The following is a 21,567-nucleotide window of genomic DNA, read 5'->3' as shown; positions in this document are numbered from 1 at the left end:
CTAGCCTGACGCGCGGGAGGGCGGGCGGCGGGGAGCGCGGCCGTGGGGCGAGGCCGGAGGCGCGGCGGGTCCCCACGAGCCTTCCCTGACAGCCCACCGCGCGCCGCGGACGACGCTCGCCGGCGCCCGCGCGGCCCGAGCAGCCCGGGACCACGCTCGACGCAGCGACGCCCCCGCCCGCCAAGCGGGCGCCGCTCTCCCTTGGGACTCGCGCTCCGGCCGGGGAGGCGGGGCGGCCGCGCGGGCTCCACCAATCCACGGACGGCGTTCGAATTCGCGTCCCGGCATGGCCAATTGCGATCGCTCCAAGCGGGCGGGGGGCAGGGCAGGAGGCAGGGCCTGGCGGTCCAGCGGCGCGCGCCCCCCCCCCGCCGGCCAATGGGAGGGCCGGGCGCATTTGAAAACTCAGGCGGGCGGCGGGGCGGGTTTGCGCCTGCGCGGGGCGCGTGGGGCTGACGGCGGCCGGGGGCGCGAGCGGCGGCGGCGGCTACGGCGGCGGTGATGGGGAGCGGCGGCGGTGAGTGTGGGGCGCGGGCGGCGGGGGCGGGGGCGGGGGGCTCGGCGGGCTGACACCGAGCGGGGCGGCTCCAGCCCTTCGGCCCGGCGCGCGAGGCTTCCCGATGGCGCCCGCCCGGCGCGCGGTTTAAATGCCCGGCGCCGCCGCGGGGGCGGGTGGGCTTGGAGTGAACGCCCCGCGCGGGGCTCCGCACCTGTCGGTGGACGGTGAGCGCGGCCGCCCTTTCGCTAGCTGTTACCGTGGCCGCTAAGCGAGTCCGCGTGCGACCTAGAGTCCCGGGGTCAGGAGGGTGTGGTGGTCACATCCAGGTGCTCGGTGGGCGCCGGTCACCCCGCGGGTGCGTGGGGCCGTCGCAGCCCGTTAATTGCTGGTAGGTGACCCAGGGGCAGGGCCGGGCAGGGTAGGAAGGCCTGCGGAGGGGGTCTTGCAGGGGGGCAGCGGGTAGGAGGCCAGGTGCCTGCCGGTGAGGGACTTCTTCCGTGTAGCCCTGTGTGCAAATAGAAGCAGACGTGGGCACGGGTCCGAGCGGCTTCCCTGAGCGTGAGATGCGGGAGACCTCCTCAGCCTTGCTGCCCCTTTTCCCGCTGGCCAAGTTCCATGATTATCTGCTATTCACCATACGTGTTTATTGAATTTTGGAATGAATGGTGACGTCTGACGGAACTCAGCTACCATTATTCCCTTAATGTTGGGGAGTAGGCATGTGGCTGGTTCTTTTTGGGGGGGGGGGGGACAGTGACTGTCAGCCCGCTCCTTTCCAGCCCATCACCCGGACCATTGTGCCGTTTTTCTTCAGTCATCCACTGCAGGTGTGCCAAGTGTTTCTGTTACCCTACAAAGCGGAGAATAAGGAGGAGACCCCGAAACCTAACCATCCTGAGCCTCCCTGAAGATGTGCTCTTTCATATCCTGAAATGGCTCTCTGTGGGGGACATCCTCGCTGTCCGAGCTGTAAGTTGCAGGATGAAAATAGCGCCAGTCGCAGCTTACTGGTGTCACTAACCTGCTGGTTATGCCATCAAGGCTCCCTGTTCTTAAATGTTGGAACAAAATTTTGGCTACAAAGGAGGGCAGAGGCCACAAGGGTGATGTTGTTAACAGACGCTGTGGTCCCCACTGCAGGCAAGCAGCAAAGTGGAAACATAGCACACCAAGTTTTGGTTGTGTTTGCTGCAATGTTTATTTTAACAGTGAGATTTGTGGCAGTGAAATTCTCACCCCTCAAGAAATAAGATAGTATTAAAAAGAGCACAAATATATTCTCGAGGACAAATCTCCCGTCACGTGGAGCCCTGAAAGGGTCCCTGCGAGTTAGTTGATGGATGTTGGTGCAGCCTCATCCTGAGCAACTGAATCAAGGCCATACAGCAAATCTGTGGGAAAACTCCCAACAGGTACCTGTTTCTCGCGCTCCCAAAGCCACCTCCGTTGTGGTCGTAATATCCACGGGTGCTGAGTTTTCAATGGCAGTGGGAACTTTAATGCTTGAAATGCTCACCTGTGTTCAGAGCTCCCAGCCGGCCCGCTTCCTGCCTCTGTCCAGGGTGGTATTACGTTTTAATTTTTTTTTTTAATACCTGTTTATTCTGAAAGAGGGGAGAGAGAGTGTGTGTATGTACCTGGGGGAGGGGCAGAGAGAGAGAGGGAGAAAGAGAATCCCAAGCAGGCTCCACGCTCAGCGCAGAGCGTATGCAGGACTCAAACTCACAACCCTGGGATCACTACCTGAGCCGATAAAAAGATTTGGACACTCAGCCACTCAGGTGACTTATCGGTCTTTTCCTAGAGCCTCTGGTGACTTCTAGGCTCCGGCCATGTTCCCATGAGCCAGGCCCGAGGCAGAGGAGAGGGCAGAGAAGCACAGAGCAAATGTCCATTTCCCTTTCTCCTGTTAGCATCAGTTTCCCTGACCCTTGCAGACACCCTTACGGGGGGATCACCCCCTCTTTCTCAGTGTTTGTACTCATTCCCCCTTCTAGTCCCACTGTGTCCCCCATTACTCCTTTACAGCCACAGAGAAACTTGTTTCTTCTACTCGAAGGGGGGACCTTTACTGCCGGGGTGGGGAGGAACACCCCATCTGTCTGTGTCCTGTCCTCAAGAGCTCCAGGAGCCGGGCCTCCGGGAGGACCCCTGATCAGCCCCCCACCCCGCTCGCTCCCCCTCTTTGCAGGTGCATTCTCACCTGAAGAACCTGGTGGACAGCCACGCCAGTGTGTGGGCGTGTGCCAGCTTCCAGGAGCTGTGGCCTTCTCCAAAGAACCTGAAGCTCTTTGAAAGGTATCTTTGCACCTTGAGAACAGCTCAGTTTTCCCCTGTCTTTGGGCCGCCCTGGCATGCCAGCCTGTGTCCCAGGGCCTGACGTGGGAAGGGTTTCCTTCTTGTTGTCGCCTTCGCCAGCGCCTCACCGCCCCCCTCCCACCCAGGGAGTGACTGAGGACTGTCAGCGTCACCCACCTAGTCACGCACAGCACAGTCATTGGCCATCTGTGCCACCAGCACAGCCTGACTCATTAGTTCCTGTCGTGCTTCTGAAGGGTCTCACTTGGGCTGGGACCAGTCTGCATGACTCAGCTACAGGTCACCTGCATGTGGCAATTTCACCTAATGCTCTTTTCTTTTTTCTTCAAATCAAAACTGTGTGATTTAACTCCTACTGCATTTTGCTCCCTGGCTGATGCCATCGTCCTGCTGGAGTTGGGCCCCAGAGGGAGGGCAGAGCAGGCGTGAGCCCCTTGGCCTGTGGGCCCCGGCGTGCCAGTGACCACACCTGCCACTCAGGCGTGCCAGTGGTTCCAGTCAGGCCGCCGGAGACATAAGCCACATACTGTATGGTTCATCCATTTAAGTGTGCTACACGGTGGCTTTTCATACATTCAGAGTTGTGCAGCCGTCACCACTAACTTCAGAACATTCTCGTTACCCCCAAACAAAGTCAAAATGAATAGAGGTGGACGTTAGCGGTGACTCCGTTCTCCCTGCATTCTCCTGCCCCTGGCGACCCCTAATATGCCTTCTTGTGTATGGATTTGTCTGTTGCAGACAGTTCGCATAAGCAGAGTTGTGCAACATGTGGCCTTCTGTGGCTGACGACTTCTGCTTAGCATGTTTTTAAGGTCCATCCGTGTCACAGCCTGACGTGGATAATTGACATTCAACTGTATTACCTAAAAAGTTCTCAGTTAAAAATCAGGTGTCCTACCTTCAAGTGATGTGATGGCACATAAGCCGTAAGGAATGAAATCAGGTGACATTTTATGTTTTCAATGGTCTAGGGCTGCCGAAAAGGGAAATTTTGAAGCCGCTGTGAAGCTGGGGATAGCCTACCTCTACAACGAAGGCCGTAAGTCCTCGCGGGGCCGGGGCTGACCTTGCCCCACTTGGCATTGGTATTTCACTCATTTTTTAAGTTTATTTGTTGATTTTGAGAGAGGGAGCATGGGGGAGGAGCAGAGAGAGAGAGAATCGCAAGCTGACTCCGCACTGTCAGCACAGAGCCCGACGCGGGGCTCAAAGTCACAAACTTCGAGATCATGACCTGAACCCAAGTCAGTCACGTAGCCAGCTGAGCCACCCAGGCGCCCCAGCATGGATGTTTTAGGAGAAGCATGAGCCCTTCCCAGGGTCAGCATTCCGTCATCACTCTTGCCACGTCTGGCAGTCTGCCTCGCCGTCTCCCCTTGGGAGCTTGTGCCCAGGGGTGCCCTGCTGTGGGGCCCGCTGATCAACTTTGATTCCGTACGCTTTAATTATTTTAACAAACCTTGTTTTAACAAATGTTTTAGTCCCAGTCAGCAGAGACTCAGGATGGGGGCTACTCCAGCAAGCCAGCCTCCCCCCAGCGGCCCCCCCGCTCCGTCCCATTAACCCACTGCCCACGGGTAGATGCTGGCTCCTCTGCTCGGCCGCAGGTCCCCCGTGACACTCTGGGGCAGCAAGCAAAGCGTGCCTTACGCTACAGGGCATCAGTGACACAGTAGCCCAGGCTCCAGTGGAAGGCAGGTACAAGCAGGTCAGAGCCAGCCTGGTGCCCATCTCCTTCACCCCCATGGAGCAGGTGCTCCGTGGGAGAAAGAACCTGTGTGGCCCTCTCCTCTCCCAGTGCCTACCTCTTTGCTTAGCACACAGAACCAGCCTGCGGTCTGTCCAGTCCCCGCTCCCAAAGTGCATAAACATTTGGCGGTAGCCGCTATTTTTCTGTCTGTAAAACGTCTGGCATCTTGCTGAGAGGTAGCCCCTATTGGGCTGGTTGACGGGGTCGTGACTGATAGAGACAATGGGCAGTCCTCCTCCAGGTCCCAGAGGTGCCCCTGCCCCACCCCCCTATCCCACAGTGACTCCCAGGCCTAACTCACATACCATACACTTCCCCCATCTCAAGTCCAGTCTGGTGGGTTTTGCTGTATTTGCAGAGTTGTGCAGCCATCACCAACATCCAAATTTGGAACATTACCCCTAAAAGAAACACCATACCCTTTAGCTGAAGTCCAGGCTACTGCTCCCTGCAGGAGGGAGGGTGGGTGGGCATGTGACGCCTCTGTGGGGGCATCTTCCCAGACCTTCAGAACCCAGGCTTCCGGGAGGACCCCAGCCGGGGCAGGTGACCCACAGCGTAGAGAAGAAAAGGCGCGGGGTCCCCGTCTTGTGAGGCTCCGCTCTCCTTATGCACCAGCAGCTGGCGTGAGCTTTTATTTTATTTTTTAATGTTTATTTACTTTTGAGGGCGGGGGGGAGGGAGTGAGGGAGGGGCAGAGAGAGAGGGAGACACAGAATCTGAAGCAGGCTCCAGGCTCCGAGCTGTCAGCACAGAGCCTGATGTGGGGCTCGAACTGGGCTGAAATCAGACGCTTAACTGGCTGAGCCACCCAGGCGCCCCTGGCGTGAGCGTTTAGACTTCCAGAAAAGACCACGGAGCACGCTGTGCACCTGTGCTCCAGAGACAACCCTGGGTTAACACCTTGTCCATCTCCGCAGTTTCTGTGTCTGACGAAGCCCGTGCGGAAGTGAACGGCCTGAAGGCCTCTCGCTTCTTCAGTCTCGCCGAGCAACTGAATGCGGGCAGCACGCCCTTCATCTGGCTCTTCATCCGCCCTCCGTGGTCGGTGTCTGGAAGCTGCTGCAAGGCTGTGGTTCACGAGAGCCTCAGGGCAGAGTGCCAGCTGCAGGGAGTGAGTCCCGGCGAGGAACACGCGTGGGGCCCGCATGCCGGGCGGTCCGAGCCGCACAGGGTGAGTGGAGACGCTGGACGGTGTGAAGCCAGACGCCCCGGACAGTGGAGGTGCAGAAAATCGAGAGTGTGGGCGTGGGGGCAGGTTGCAGATGAGCCAGCGGGACGGGAAACCTCAGAGCTGGTACTCCCAGGGAGTCACGTGGGGGGTTGGGCTAGAAATACAGGACCGAGGCTCCCGGAGGCCCGGAATCAGGGAGCGGTCCCCGGTGCGGCAGGGGTCCAGGCAGGGGCCACGAGAACGCGTAGACGGGGAAGGGTGGCCAGCTGGAATTTCCTTTTCCGCTGGTGATCACGCTTCTCCCTCCTGTTGTCTCAGACTCACAGAGCATCCATACTGCACTGCCTGGGGAGAGTGCTGAGTCTCTTTGAGGTGAGTCCATTGGTCCGTCCACTTGGACCCTGTGCTGGGTGATGTGTCCCTGGCCCCAGTGAGCACACGGAGCCGTGGAGCACGGGCCCGCGCTTCCGTGCTGCTCACCCTTCTGGTGGTCGCACACAGCAAGGACCAGGAGGCGAGTGGGAAGCAGGAGAGGCTGTGCGGGGTGTGAACCCTGAGCCGGCAGCGCAGTGGAGTGGGCAGAGCACCTGAGTGCGCCGCGGGCAGCCCCTCCCGCTCTTCCCACGGGCCTCGTTGCACTTGAGGCTTTCTGTTAAAGCGGGGAGGGGCGCTGAGAGTGATCAAGGACAGGGAGGAGCCCTGAGAAAGCCCCCAGCGTCCGTATCTGGGAGGCCTGGTGTGCAGGGCTGACTGGCCGGTGGCCCAGAGCAGAGCTAGGGCTCCGGGGCCCAGCCAGATGCAAATGTCATCTGGGAGGACACAGGGCCTGGGAGGCGGAGCTCAGAAGCTCGCTCTCCTGGTCATTGTCCAAGCGCACGTCTGTAGAGAGGTCGCTCCTACTCCCATTTAGTTAACTCGCTTTATTAAGTAAGAGCCACGGAGGTGGTTCCTGAGAGGTGGCGAGTAGGGTGACTCCGCAGAAGGGGTGAGAGGAGAGTGCACCGTGCTTGGGTTTGCTCCAGGATGCAGAGCGGAAGCAGCAGGCCCGGGACCTGTTTGAAGAGTCTGCTCGCCAGGGCTGTCTGGCCAGCTCGTACCTCCTGTGGGAACGTGACAGGAGGACGGACGTGAGTGGCCCCCGGGGTAGGGAGGGTGGTGTACCGATGGTGCAGGTTCTGCCGGAACAGGGGTCCTTGGGCAACTCCCGGGGCACCAGAAGCCGCGGTCGGCAGGCCGCTCCCATAGCTGCTCCCAACGACCACGGTCACTTGGGGGACGAGGGGCTGGGAAGAACACCGAGCTGTGGACCCCTGGGGGTGTCGGGAGGAACATGTAAGAGCCCCGTGGGTTGGTTCTGAGTTCTCCAGAGACAGCTGTATAAAAACATGGTGACTTCCTCCCGTTGACAGATGTCCGATCCTGGACGATGCCTCCACAGCTTCCGGAAACTCAGGGACTACGCTGCCAAAGGCTGCTGGGAAGCACAGGTGAGGCGGGAGCCCGCCTATCTAACTTCTTCTGCCTCCTCCCGTGGGGACCGCCGGGCCGATACCACCCGGGCTCCCATTTGTAGGCAGGAAGACTGACCCAGGGCCAGCCGCAGGCCTTACGGGAGTTTAGCTCTGGGGTGTGCAGGGAGGAGAGCCTGGAAGGGTTTCCTTCATCTCTGCCCAGCACCCCGTCGCCTCCAAGCCCACTGCCCCTAAGCCGGCCGTCCGGCCTCTTCATTCTTAAGTGCGGGTGCACTCCGTCTGCTGGTAACATTCCTGTCCCTCCCCAAAGTTGTCCTGGAGGGGGTGCTGTGGCCACAGATGGGGAGTCTTCTGGGAGCAGGTGGGTGTGTGGAACGTTCTCCTGTTCTTGTCGCTTGACCTGCTCACCGAGACATCAGTGTTAGAACCAGCACGTGGGGGATTTGCAGTTGGTGTCCCCCAGATGCCCTCCTGTTGCAGCCGTAAAGAATTGTTGTTGAAGACAAATCAGAGGAAGTCCCCCTTGGCCAAGCAGGTAGAAACTCAGATTGTTGTCACCCCACCAACTGACTGGTGGAGAGCCATCTGCCCTTAAAAGGGAAGATATGATAAAGTGGTAGACGGCCCAGCCTGACGTGTGACAGAGCAGTGTAATGGCTACACCTGAGGCAGTCAGCGAATTCATAGTAAACGTGACAATGAGCCATGTGGTTTTCTTAGAAGCTCAAACTAATCAGTAAGAATAGTAGTATTCCAGTAAACGTTCAGAGGGTCTCCATACATTCCCAGAGAAGAGGAAATAGAAATAGCTGGTCAGGGGCACCTGGGGGGCTCAGTCGGTTAAGCATCTGACTTTAGCTCAGGTCATGATCTCATGGTTCGTGAATTTGAGCCCCGCATCGGGCTCTGTGCTAACGATGTGGAGGTGGAGACTGCGTGGAATCCTCTCTCTCTGTCGCTCTCAAAAAAAAAAAACAGAAAAGAAACGGTCAGAACCCAGGAGTGTTTGACCCCACATTCAAACGAGATTGTGGCTGCTCACGTTAACGAATGATAGGTGTATAGGTATCTTTTTTTCTGTACACGTTGAGTGTATAGCTGTTAACTTCTGAAAATATGCATTTTTAACGGTAGCAGTTTTTGCCGGCAGAGGTGCACTAGAACAACATTCTCTTAGCTGGTGTGAAAATCGGTGCAGCCCTTTCAGAGAATACTTGGGCGGGAGAAGCGAGAGACTTTGGCACAGCCGCCCTGTGCAGGCAGGGCAAGCACGACAATGGCTGCACAGAGATGTTCCACGAAGTAGTGAACACGCGCCAGGAAGACACTCGAAACGTGCTTCCAGGCGTTTATGTCGCAAGGAGCCGTATTATTGTTAGGTGAGCAAAGAGATAAAACGTACGTGTGCTGTGATCTGGAATGCGTGGACACAGTTACAAATGTGTAGGGACATCTGGAAGGAAAGTGTCTAGAAACGGTTGCTAGTTAGTCTCAGGGGCCTAGAGGGTGCCAGCGGGGCCTGTGCACAGCGGTGTCACCATAGCTTCACGAGAACGGAAACTGAGGCACAGAGCGTTTTTCCCCAGTGTGCCTGCGATGGCACACAGATCCAGGTTTTATTTTTTTTATTTTTTTTTTCAACGTTTATTTATTTTTGGGACAGAGAGAGACAGAGCATGAATGGGCGAGGGGCAGAGAGAGAGGGAGACACAGAATCGGAAACAGGCTCCAGGCTCCGAGCCATCAGCCCAGAGCCCGACGCGGGGCTCAAACTCACGGACCGCGAGATCGTGACCTGGCTGAAGTCGGACGCTTAACCGACTGCGCCACCCAGGCGCCCCCAGATCCAGGTTTTAAAGCCAGGTCATCTGAAGGGCACCTGGCTGGCTCAGTTGGTTAAGCATCCAACTCTTGATTTTGGCTCAGGTCACGATCTCACAGTTGATGAGATGGGGCCCTGCACTGAGCTCTGTGCTAATGGTGTGGAGCCTGCTTGGGATCCTCTCTGCCCTTCCCCTGAGTGCGCCTGCACGTGCTCGCTCGCTCTCAAAATAAACTTTAAAAAAAACACACACGAAAGCCGGATCACCTGAGCCTCCAACCAGCTTTGGCTGCTTTGCTGTGCTGACCCCGTGGTGCACATTTCGTCCCCTTTAAGACATGTTATCACGAGATACGCCATTTATTTCGAAAAGAACAGTCAAAACCTGAGGCGCGCTGTTTCCAGGGGGCTGAGGCGTCAGCACCGCTGTGCACCCACAATTCTCCCCCGGCAGGCTGAGGCTTCCTGCTCACACGCCTGTGTGTCCCACAGCTGTCGTTAGCCAAAGCCTGTGCGAACGGGGGCCAGCTCGGACTGGAGGGGAAGGTCGCCGACGGGGTCGCGCGCCGGCTGTTCCAGGCCTCCCGTGCCGTCAGCAAGCAGCAGGTCTTCTCCGTGCAGAAGGGACTCAGCGACACGATGAGGTGAGGCCCTTGAGGGAGGGCGTCTGCTTGGGGTGGGGGCAGAGTGACCGCCGGGCACCCAGATGACGGGGCCGTCGTGTGGTGTGCGTGTGTGTGTGTGTGTGTGTGTGTGTGTGTGGTTTTCTAAAGCCAGCGATGCCTTAGTTATCCGGGGCTTTGAAGAGCAAACATCCCCCATGTCCGTGCTCCAGAGTTGCTTTTTAAGCCTCAGGATGTGTGAAAGCATGTTAAGTGTCTTTCTAAAGTGAGGGGATCCATATGCCCAGTTTTGGCCGCCAAACAACCACCTCAAGTGAGGATTGGTGTGGTGCAGGAGGGTCCGTGGCTGTCAAGCGTGACTTCTCGGGCAGTGTCCAGCCCTCGCACCCTGCCTCTTCCTGCAGCCCGCTCACCCCCAAGGTTTTTCACTCAGACGCAGAATATGCTAGCAAGTAAAGTGGAAAATGCAGACCATTTTTTAAGCCCGAACAAGATTTCAAATACACTTTGGATTTATAACGATGAGGCTCTGGCTACACTCCGGCAGACGACGCCCAGCTCATAATAATTGCTCAGTGGACATTTACATTTAAACCAACCAGGCCTCAGGGCACCTGGGGGGCTCCGACTCTTGGTTTCGGCTCAGGTCGTGATCTCACAGTGAGTCGGTTTCAGGCCCACACTGGGCTCTGTGCGGTCAGTGTGGAGCCTGCTTGGGATTCTCTCCCTCCCCCACTCACGCTGGCTCTGTCGCTCTCAGAATAAACAAACTTTAAGAAAATAATTAAAATAAAAGGATCAGGCCTTGCTGGAGAGGCTTGATCTGCACACAGTGCAGGGGTGGGTCGTCCTTTGCTGCTGCATCAAATGTCATCAAGCTGTCATGCTTTTGAACCCTGTGCCAGTGCTGGTGGCAGCGCCCTCCTCGCCCAGCTGTCCTTCCTTCTGTTAGGTGTGCATGGAGAACACCGTGTGCCCCTCCCTATCGGCCCTTTCTTGGGGCTGCTGCTCTTCTGTTTTTGGCGGGGGAGGGCGCACTTTATTCCTTATGAGGACTGATATATATATATAGTTTTTAAATGAAATAGTAGTATCATTTCAGTCTTTGAGTTGAACTTTTTATTTTCCTCTGTACCGGGCAACAGCCACCTCTGTTTTTACACTGAGGAGTCATTGACGTGTCACATGGTGTTTCAAATTTAGCCATTTTTGTTTTTTTATTTGTGTTTTTAAGTTTGTTTATTTGGGGAGAGATTGCATATGTGGGCAGAGAAAGAGGGGGAGAGAGAGAGAGAGAGAGAGAGAGAATGAATATATCCCAAGCAGGCTCCGTGCCGTCAGCACAGATGCCCACACTGGTCTCCATCCCAGCGAACCGTGAGATCATGACTTGAGTTGGAATTAAGAGTCAGATGCTCAACGGACTGAGCCGCCCAGGTGCCCCAGATCTAAGCCATTTTGAAGTACACAATTTGCTCGGTTTGTTTTCGTAACTCAAATCGTTAATGTTGCTGAGTCGGGTAAGGCAGCTTCCTCTCTGTTCCCGTAGTGGCTGGTCTAAGCTCCAAACACCTGGCGCTCGAGTGGTCTTCCTCGTCCTGGAGGAAACACAGGTTCCTCTTCTTCCCCATTCTCTTCCACCACCTCGGCCCCACCCTTCCCTCCTCCCCTCTGCCTATGACAGGTGCTTCTGCCTGGCACCTGGAACATTTGCCCAGAACCCACAGCTTCATCTTCCTTTGCTCTCTCACTTCTGGTCCCTCTTTCCCCTCTGCTTAGAGACCCGTGTCTCCTCTCTTTTGTTCAGAAAGGCACTTACTCTACCGGGGTGTCCTTGCCGTGGCCCCCAGCCCTCCTGCGTGATGTCTCTGGCCCTGGGTTTAGCCCCTCGAGGAGGACCCTGCATCTGTCAGCTCCGTCAGAGTTGCTGGATCAGAGTTGCCCGAGAACCTCTGCCAGGCTCCATGCATCCTCCCCCTTTAGCTTCTTGCCAGCTCTTTCCTCGCAGCAGAGGGTCGTGAGAAATGACCCCATGGGTGAGCTGCTCCTCGGGGAGAATGTGGGTTTGCAGGAGGGCCACAGGTCTTGCTCCCTTCAAGCGACTTTTCCCCATTCCTGGGATCTTTGTCCGTCCCCACTCTACCAGGTGGACCCACCTTACCCCTGACCTGTGTCTGGGCTCATTCGGTACCTGGCAGTGGCTGTGGGAGAAGGCAGGGTACACAGATGTGTGAGCCCAGCTTCCTCCCAAGGACAAAGGTGGGAGAGCTGGGGCCTGCCCCGCACCTGAGGCTGGGACAAGTTCCTGGGTCAACGGGCAATGCTGCGGAAGACCTGCTCGCTCCCTCAGGACGGACGGGCCAGGCGAGAATGGGACGCTCACAAATGTGCGCCCGAGTTTCCAGAGCCGGTGCTCTCCCTGCAGGTACATCCTGATTGACTGGCTGGTGGAGGTGGCCACCATGAAGGACTTCACGAGCCTGTGCCTGCACCTGACTGTGGAGTGCGTGGACCGGTACCTGCGGAGGAGGCTCGTGCCTCGGTACAGGCTCCAGCTGCTGGGCATCGCCTGCATGGTCATCTGCACCCGGTACGGGGCCCCCGGGGCAGGGCCTGTGGGATGACACGCGACAGGCTGGCCTTTCAGTGTCCCACCTCATTAGATGGGGGTCTTAATTTTAGGGAGTGCCCACACAGCATAGTTCTCCCACGTGGGGATGGCAGACTTGAACTTTGGCGAGCAGGACCCCAGAACTGGGCCTCGCTCGGGCAGGTTCAGGCCGGGCCCCTCCTCCCCTGGCTCCTGAGGAGTACATGGCACCGAGGGACGGGCCCAGTGGGTTGCCCCGGGGTCCCGAGGTCAGGGAGAGACCACTTCGCGGCAGTCCAGTTCTCAAGCCTGTGTCGTCAGACACCTGCAACTGGTGGTCTCACGCCCCCAGCTGACCCCCACCACATAGACAGCGCACCTCCTTACACAGCTGCCTGCACTCCGGCGGCTCGGACTCTTCCAACGGAACCATCTTCCCTTTTACCTAAACCTGCGGCCCTTCAGCCAGTACCTGTTAGCCCGCCTTTACCTTCAGAAGCGGTGTGGACAGTGATTGCACCACACATCGTGCGTGTCCTTGTTTCCCTACACCAGACACCCCCACATGGCCTGCCGGTCCCCCTGGGCAGGGCTCTGCAGGCTGACCGTCCTGCTCTGTAGACCTTGGGGGGTGAGGCACAGGTGGCCACACGTGGCGGCGTGAACGAGACGCCAACTTCTCTTGCTTAGTGACCCAGAGACAAGGGCTCCAGGCCGATGCCGTTGGGGTAGTTTTCCCATGTCACAAGGTCACGGAGAGCCCCAGCTCCCGTCTTACTCTCTGCCATCCCCCGTGGCCCCTGAGGCCAGCGTGACCACTTGCAGCAATCTTGGTCACATGGCCGTGACGAGAGCTGGAGTTGTGGTCTGTAGACCAGCATGGCCTCGGGGCCGCCAGCAGGCAGCCACACGCCAACCTTCCCCCCGCGCCCGGCGTGCTCGGTGGACCCAGCGTCACCAGAGGTGGCTGAACAGACAGGCCCCGCCTTCTCATGTTTGAGCAGGGTAATTACATCCTAGCCATCAGTCACCAAAATCCCGGACCACCGATGGGCCAGTGGCGAGATGTTTTTTAAGAAGATCCTAGAGGAGATGCCCCACCCCTGCTCAGGGCAGCGCCTGCCTCAGCCTCTCCCTGAGTGCTCCATGTGCCCAGCCCCCATCGGCCCCGCTCCGGCCCCGTGCCTCGTGCACCTGCAGTCCCCACACCTCCCATCTCGCTCTGTCAAGCTGACGGCAAGCGGGCCGGCTGCAGGGCCCCCAGGACGGAGCGGCCACGGGCCGGGCCCTGCTCCCTTCCCGGCAGGTCACCGGACCGGCACGCTCCCTGCTCCCTGGTGCTGCTGCAGAGGAGAGAACAGGGTGGCTGGCTGACGAGGGACACCCAGGATTCCTGCGGCCAGACCCCATGCTGAGCACAGACCTTCAGACACCCCGCAGCTCCGGCTCTGCCGGCTCACCTGCCTTCTGGGTCTAAACTGTTGTTTCTGCTCCGTAGAAGCTGCTGTCATCCTCAGGTCATTAAGAGGATCAACCGGGCAGGTCGTTCGTGGGTGCCTTTCACAGAAACGCCTGCGTGCCTGGCAGCCCGGCCACTCCCACTGCCAGCCTTGGTCCCTCCTCCTCCGCAGACCCTTAGGCCAGGCCACACGACCTCTTCGGGTCCTCTCGCTCTTTGACCCCTCTGGCATTGGGGCCTCATGTGACCGTGGCCTGCAAGGATAGCAGACTCCGTGCTCAGACCCCTTCTTGACATTCTAGGTTCATCAGCAGAGAGATCCTGACAATCCGAGAGGCAGTTTGGCTCACGGACAACACCTACAAGTATGAAGACCTGGTGAGGATGATGGGAGAGATCATCTCTGCCCTGGAAGGGAGGATTCGAGTAAGTGGCCGTTTGCCGTTTCCTTTTTTAGTTTTATGTATTTATTTTCTTTTATTATTTATTTGTTTTTTAATTTACATCCAAGTTAGCATGTAGTGCAACAATAATTTCAGGAGTAGATTCCTTGATGCCCCTTCCCCATTTAGCCCGTCCCCCCCACACCCCCTCCAGTAACCCTCTGTTTGTTCTCCATATTTAAGAGTCTCTTCTCTTTTGTCCCCTCCCTGTTTTGATATTATTTTTGTTTCCTTTCCCTTAGGTTCATCTTTTTTGTCTCTTAAAGTCCTCATATGAGTGAAGTCCTATGATTTTTGTCTTTCTCTGACTAATTTCATTTAGCGTAATATTCTCCTGTTCCATCCACGTAGCTGCAAATGGCAACATTTCATTCTTTTTGATCGCCGAGTAATACTCCATTGTGTGTATATACCACATCATCTTTATCCATTCATCCATCGATGGACATTTGGGCTCTTTCCATACTTTGGCTATTGTCGATAGTGCTGCTATAAACATGGGGGGTGCTTGTGTCCCTTTGAAACAGCACACCTGTATCCCTTGGATAAATACCTAGTAGTGCAGTTGCTGGGTTGTAGGGTGGTTCTATTTTTAGTTTTTTGAGAAAGCTCCATGCTGTTTTCCAGAGTGGTTACACCAGCTTGCATTCCCACCAACAATGCAAAAGAGATTCTCTTTCTCCGCCTCCTCGCCAAACATCTGTTGTTGCTTGAGTTGTTAACGTGAGCCATTCTGACAGGTGTGAGGTGGTATCTCATTGTGGTTTTGGTTTGTTTTTCCCTGATGATAAGCGATGTTGAGCATTTTTTCATATGTCGGTTGGCCATCGGGATGTCTTCTTTGGAGAAGTGTCTGTTCATGTCCTTTGGCCATTTCTTCGCTGGATTATTTGTTTTTTGGGTGTTGAGTTTGGTAAGTTCTGTATGGGTTTTGGATATAAGCCCTTTATCTGATATGTCGTTTGCAAATACCTTCTCCCATTCTGTCGGTTGCCTTTGAGTTTTGCTGATTGTTTCCTTCGCTGTGCAGCAGCTTTTGATTTTGATGAGGTCCCAGTAGTTCATTTTTGCTTTTGTTTCCCTTGCCTCCGGAGACGTGTTGAGTAAGAAGTTACTGTAGCCAAGGTCAAAGAGGTTTTTGCCTGCTTTCTCCTCGAGTATTCTAATGGCTTTCTGTCTTACATTTAGGTCTTTCATCCATTTTGAGTTTATTTTTGTGTCTGGTGTAAAAGTGGTCCAGGTTCCTTCTTCTGCCTGTCCAGTTTTCCCAGCACCACTTGCTAAAAAGACTGTCTTCATTCCATTGGATATTCTTTCCTGCTTTGTCAAAGATGAGTCAGCCCTATGCTTTTTCCTTTTAAATCAGAGTTGAAGTCAGGGGAGGGGACAGGAGGAACCAAGGGCCCCTCCATGGCATTGAGCTTCCTGCTCTGGAAAGTCCTCCTGGATCCAGAGGGCAAGAGGCCAGGGCTAGAGCTCATCACCGCCACACCCTGGTGTCCAGTGTGAACACTGGTGGGGCCAGCCACCGTGATCACGTGCCAAAACCCCACAAGACCCCACCTCCCGGTCCCGTCCAGGTCCCCACTGTGGTTGATTACAAGGACGTCCTGCTGACGCTGGTCCCTGAGGCCCCAAGAACCCAGCATCTGTGTGGCTTCCTGTGTGAGCTGTCCCTGCTGCACACCAGCCTGGCCACCTATGCTCCGGCCTGTCTGGCCGCGGCCGCCCTGCTGCTCGCGCGGCTGACCCACGGACAGAGTAAGGAGCCTGCCCTCCTGTCTGCTCTTCAGCAGGAGCCAAGCCAGGGACTGGGGATTCCAGAAGGCGGGACACGATTCTCACAATGGAGAGGGAGAACAGGCATTGCCCGTCTTTCCTGGAGGAGACACCAGAAGGGACTAAAAGCCATTCTGTGGGGGTGCAATTAAGAGATGTTCTAGCTTAAGTATCTCCCACACTGTTGACAGTGAGCACGCAGGCTCTGTTTGTGGGGCGTTTTTAACACTGAGCTCCAGAAAACGCCACACACAACCACTGGGGCAGTGGGACGTGAGGGGCCGTCAGAACACCCCCCCATTCCTGCTTTCCTCTCCAGCACAGCCCTGGACCACAAGGTTGTGGGACATCACCGGGTTCTCTTGTGAAGACCTCATACCCTGTGTCTTGAGCCTTCATCAGAAGTGGTGAGTCTGGGCGCCCGGCTGGCTCCATCAGTAGAGCATGTGACTCGGGCCTGTGAGTTCAAGCCCCATGTTGTATGTGGAGCCTACTTCATTTAAAAAAGAATTTTTTTTTAAGTGAAAGGAAATGAGCCCCCCACGCAGCTGCCATAGAGGGTGTGTCCTCAGGGATCGGGGGGAATTCACTCGTGTGCGGGCCCACACACAGACCTTCTGCAGCGTGCTGCCTGTCTCAGAGTTGACATTTAAGAGCGCCAGGCCAGCCGTGTTGCCCGTTTCCACAGTGATAACACTTGATGCGCGTGCAACAACTCCCAGCCTGAGCCTCACTCCACAGGTGGCAGACGGGCAGGGGAACATCGGGGCCCGCCGCCTGACCCCTGATAGTGTTAGCGTGGGACACGGTGTCATCTCGCTCAGGAGCCGGCCGGCCGCGATCGCCCCGTGCCGTGGCCCTGCTCCCCCTCTGCTCTGGTCCCCGCTCCTGACACGTGCTTATCTGCCCAAACCCGCGGCAACCTCCTCCCTCTGCCAGGCCGCACTCAGTGCCCTCTTCCCTGCATGCGGGCCTGGGGCGCTCCCGCTTTCTGCCTGTCCTCGGACACCTCTGGGATCCAGAACATCTAGACCCCAACCTCTGACCTGAGCCCCGGATCCCCCGCCGGCTTGTCCGGGCCAGACACCCCCTGCCCCGGGGCTGCTGCTCCTCATAGACGGTGCTTGCTGCTGGTCCCCGCTCCAGCTGTGAGTCCAGCCGTGAGGAGCCTGGCAGCATCTCCTGGGGCTGGCGTGTCCTTCATGAGTTTTCTCTTGTGCCCGCTCATAGCTGATGGGCGGGGAGCACGGGTGAAGGTCGAGGGGTCAGCGTGTGTGTCTGACCCCACAGCCGCTCACACTAGGGGTGCAAACCATGCTGACCTGATACTGCCTCCCAAAAGTTGTTAGGCTATTCCCCTCCCGAGTTTTGGTTTGTTTTTGTTTTTTTTTTAATAATTTTTTTTTAACGTTTATTTATTTTTGAGACAGAGAGACAGAGCATGAACGGGGGAGGGTCAGAGAGAGAGGGAGACACAGAATCTGAAACAGGCTCCAGGCTCTGAGCTGTCAGCACAGAGTCCGATGCGGGGCTTGAACTCACGAGCCGTGAGATCATGACCTGAGCCAAAGTCGGACGCTCAACCGACTGAGCCACCCAGGCACCCCCCTCCCGAGTTTTTTATTTCCCCACCAGATAACTTGGGAACATTTATTTACAAACTAAACTTTTTTTTTTTAATTTTTTTAAAATGTTTTTATTTATTTTTGAGACCGAGAGAGCATGAGCAGGGAAGGGGCAGAGAGAGAGGGAGACACAGAATCTGAAACAGGCTCCAGGCTCTGAGCTGTCAGCACAGAGCCTGACACGGGGCTCGAACTCACAGACTGTGAGATCATGACCTGAGCTGAAGTCGGACGCTTAACCAACTGAGCCACCCAGGCGCGCCACAAACTATTTTAAGTGTGCGATTTGTGTTCAGAGTTGTGTGACTATCACTACATCAATTTTAGAACATCGCCTCCTCCTTCGGAGAAACCCTGCACTCCTCAGCAGTCATGCCCGTGCTGCCCATCCGTCCCATCCCTCCACAACCCCGCAGCCACTCCCCTGCTTTCTGTCTCTGTGGGTTCGCCTGTTCTGGACATTTCAGACATTTCCCAGAAATGAAATTGTACGTCACATGGCCCCTTGTGGCCAGCTTGTCACCTATGTAATGTTCCTCTAGAATCACATTCTGCTGCATGGACGGACCACATCGGGGTTTCCACCCCTTTGGCTGCTGCGAATAACACTGCTGGGAGCAGAATTGCTGGGTCATGCATGAGTCACTGCACGCTTACCTGTTTGTGCAGCCGCAGGGTGCCCCATCTGCCCTCCAGGCATGCCCCAGAGCCCTGCATGTGGCCCCGCTGTCCCTCACGTGTCCCTCTGTTTGCAGCTTCCACGACGACGCCCCCAAGGACTACAGGCAAGTCTCTCTGACCGCCGTGAAGCAGCGATTCGAGGACAAGCGCTACGAAGAGATCAGCCGGGAAGAGGTGCTCCCGCCCCCACCTCCCACCCCCAGACGCTTGCCCCCGGGGCCTCATCCGTCTAACCCTGGCCTCGTTTCAGGTGCTGAGCTACGGGCAGCTGTGCGCAGCTCTGGGCGTGAAGCAAGGCAGCCCGGAGCCCACGTCCTTCCTCAGCGCGGGGGACATTCACGCCTTCCTCAGCTCTCCGTCGGGAAGAAGAACCAAGCGGTGAGTGAACCCCGTTCTGCAATAGCGCAACACAGCGTCGGCTCCTGCGCACTGGGCCTGGCTTCCCTTGTGACCACCGCAGCTGCCTGAGGGGCTCCATTCCCCCCTTTTAGGCAGGGGGCTCCTGAGGCGTAGCAAGGAGAAGCAGCAGGTCCCACAAAAAATGCAGCCGGGCCCGATCCTGCCCGCCTGCCACTCCACCTTCTCCCTCCGGAGCAGCTCTCTCTCTTGCGTCTTGCTTTAACCTGGCTCCCGCTCAGGGAGGAAGGTCTTGAGCCAGGGTGGACCCAGCTCAGCCTGTGGCCCCGCCACCTGTCAGATGTGTGCCGGCCACCCTGTCCCACAGCACTGCTGTCACTCTTGACCCCGCAGCTGCTGCCTGGTTACTGTCCTGGGCGCTTCCCTGGCTCCCTCCACCTCCACCCTCGTGTCACGAGCATGTGCACACGTGTCCCCCGCGTCCATGTCCTGGCTGTACCACCTGGGATAAGTTGCCCTCCCCACTTACCCACCCGAGGAACTCCCGGTGATCCTGCAAAGTCCTGTTGTGCTGACCGTCACGTGAGCTTCCTGAGGGCAGGCAGCCGGGAAGCTGTGTCGTCCTGTCGTCCCTGTGCACCGCCCCTGGGCCAGGGCAGGCTCCCACGCTGTGGCCCACCGTGACCCGGCCCCTGGCTCTCCCACCTTGCAGGAAGCGGGAGAACAGCCTCCAGGAGGACAGGGGCAGCTTCGTCACCACGCCCACCGCGGAGCTGTCCAGCCAGGAGGAGGTGCTGCTGGGCAGCTTCCTGGACTGGAGCCTGGACTACTGCTCGGGCTACGAGGGTGACCAGGAGAGCGAGGGCGAGAAGGACGGTGACGGTGAGTGCCTCAGGCTCCAGGGGTGGGGGTCTCACGCCAGACCCCTGCCTCGTCTGCAGGACAGCGCGTCTGCACACAGGCAGGCGTGAGGCAGCAGAGCCCCTAGAACAGCACAGCAGGGCCAGGGTGGGGCGGGCGTCCTCTCAGCCCTTGGGGAGGAGACATGACCTTTGTCCAGCCCCAGCCAGGCCCGTGTTGATGGAAGGACCTCACCAGGGCAGGGGAAGAGGAAGAGACCTTGCCTGGAACCCACATGACATGGTGTGACGTGTGCCGGCCACCGCCCTTTTGGCCTCTGTGCCTTGTGCACGTCTGCAGGGCCACCTGTGGGAGGCTCCATCCCTGTGTTTTGGGGCAGCTAAACACACAGGAACCCTAGGTCTGGCCGTTTCTGCTGACTCTCCGGTTGCTTGCTCTTGTGTCCACTGGGGATTAAGTAGATTCTTGATGATCAGTTTATTGTCACTTCCTACTGTCCCCCACGTCACCGTGAGAGGCCCCCTCCACCTCCTGCCCAAAGGAGAGCGGTACGGGGGGCTGTGCAGCGAGCTCCAGACACGGGCCCCTGGGGGTCCTGACTGGACAGGGGGCACTCAGTGCTCAGCGCCTCACCTCTCTCCCCACGTCTCCCACAGTGACGGCACCCAGCGGCATCCTCGACGTCACCGTGGTCTATCTAAACCCAGAACAGCACTGCTGCCAGGAATCAAGCGACGAGGAGGCCTGCCCGGAGGCCGGTGGTCGCCAGGATGTGCGCGCCTACGTACCGGGCACCCAGACACCTCCGAGCCCGGGACCCCAGCCTCTGCTCCACGGCAGGAGGGAGCCAGGCAAGGACAGTGTGACCTCGGGGTACTCCTCCATCTGCAGCGCGAGTCCCACAGACTCGGTGGACGGGGTCTCGGGGGCCTCCCCCCGGTCTACCTCAGTGCCTTCCCCGGGCAGTGACTCAGGCACACAGCCTTGCCGCCAGCACGCCAAGAAGCCATGTTTACAGTGTCACTCTCCAAGCCCCCTGGAGAGCAGCACCCCCCAGCGACAGGTAAAGAGGAAAAACCTATCTGCCCACAGCGAGGAGGAGGAAGAGGAGGATGAGGACGAGGAGAGGGGCCTGAGCCCTGCTTGCTGAGGCTGTGAGTGCCCGCACTTGCTGCGGGCAACGTTTGCTTGGGGGTGGGGGGGGGGCTGCCACTGCACTAGGGAGCCTGGGGGCTCCGGAGGCGGACACCGTGTGCACCCTGGTGGCTCTCACACAGGGAACTGAGAGAATGCGGGATGCGAAGTTTCCTTCTCCGGGGCAGCCCAACGTGAACCGTCAGAACGTCTTAAGTCAGAACAGAAACTCCGATGCTTCCCTTTGGAAAGTTTAGCCTCAAAGCAATCATGCCACGCCCTGTGAAGCCCATTTCTCTGTCCCCTCTTGTGTCTGTCCTCTCTCTGGGGAACTTGACCCATGTCTGATGTCCCCAGCCCCACTGAGCCCCATCCCGGGAACTGACAGCTTTCACCACTGAGAACATGTGTGAGCAGGTGGCCTGGCACAGCTCACCCCCCGCATCTATGGGGTTCGGGTGACCGGAGGAGCCGACCTCTCTGAGCGCACGCACCACTGTCCTCGTACCACCTTGGTTCCCTTCCTCCCTGGGTGGCAGGTCCCCTGCTGAGGGAGCCTGGCCCCTGCACTGTCGAGGCCTGCGTGTGACCACCAGGTGGGCAGGCCCAGAGTCTTGTCAGGCTGGGCCTTGAGGGCTTGCCCAAAGCTCCCTGCCTGCCATACTTTCAGCTCCTTTTAGAGATCCTTCTATTCCCCCAGAGTGATTGATCTGTGTCCCCAGCAGGTGGTGTCCATATGAACACCTCTCTTTGCACTGAATTTCTAGGCTATTTCTTCTCCATCTTTATTTCCATCCTTCATTTTTCTAAGATGGAAATAAAAAAAAAGATAGAAGATATTAAGTTAGAGAGAGAGAGATTCCTAACTTTATTTAGGTTCAGCTAAAAAAAGAAACATCTGATTCAGATCTCTCATGCTATCCTGACACTCTTGAGGCGAAAAGAATTTTCCCAGCGAAGTTGGACAGAAAAAATC

General features: G+C 57.3%; 1 protein-coding gene across 1 annotated transcript; it reads left to right on the top strand.

Annotated features, from left to right (window-relative positions):
• The first annotated feature begins 483 nt into the window (after positions 1-483).
• On the top strand, positions 484-21,282 carry CCNF (cyclin F). Its single transcript, XM_047097945.1, has 17 exons — positions 484-517; positions 1,314-1,468; positions 2,691-2,797; positions 3,793-3,860; positions 5,492-5,745; positions 6,064-6,117; positions 6,768-6,872; positions 7,155-7,232; positions 9,532-9,683; positions 12,088-12,252; positions 14,014-14,137; positions 15,735-15,915; positions 16,253-16,340; positions 18,314-18,413; positions 18,490-18,617; positions 19,309-19,478; positions 20,114-21,282. Exons 1-17 carry the CDS (start codon positions 502-504, stop codon positions 20,605-20,607), a joined length of 2,439 nt encoding a protein of 812 aa, XP_046953901.1. The 5' UTR covers positions 484-501; the 3' UTR covers positions 20,608-21,282.
• The last annotated feature ends 285 nt before the right edge of the window (positions 21,283-21,567 follow it).

The sequence above is a fragment of the Lynx rufus genome, unplaced genomic scaffold (genome assembly GCF_022079265.1).
Source record: "Lynx rufus isolate CCGP_SWC_20201006 ecotype Redwood Valley unplaced genomic scaffold, mLynRuf1.p SCAF_43, whole genome shotgun sequence".
NCBI lineage: Eukaryota > Metazoa > Chordata > Mammalia > Carnivora > Felidae > Lynx > Lynx rufus.
Note: the sequence above shows the minus strand (reverse complement) of the source record. Positions and strands in the feature narration are given on the sequence as shown.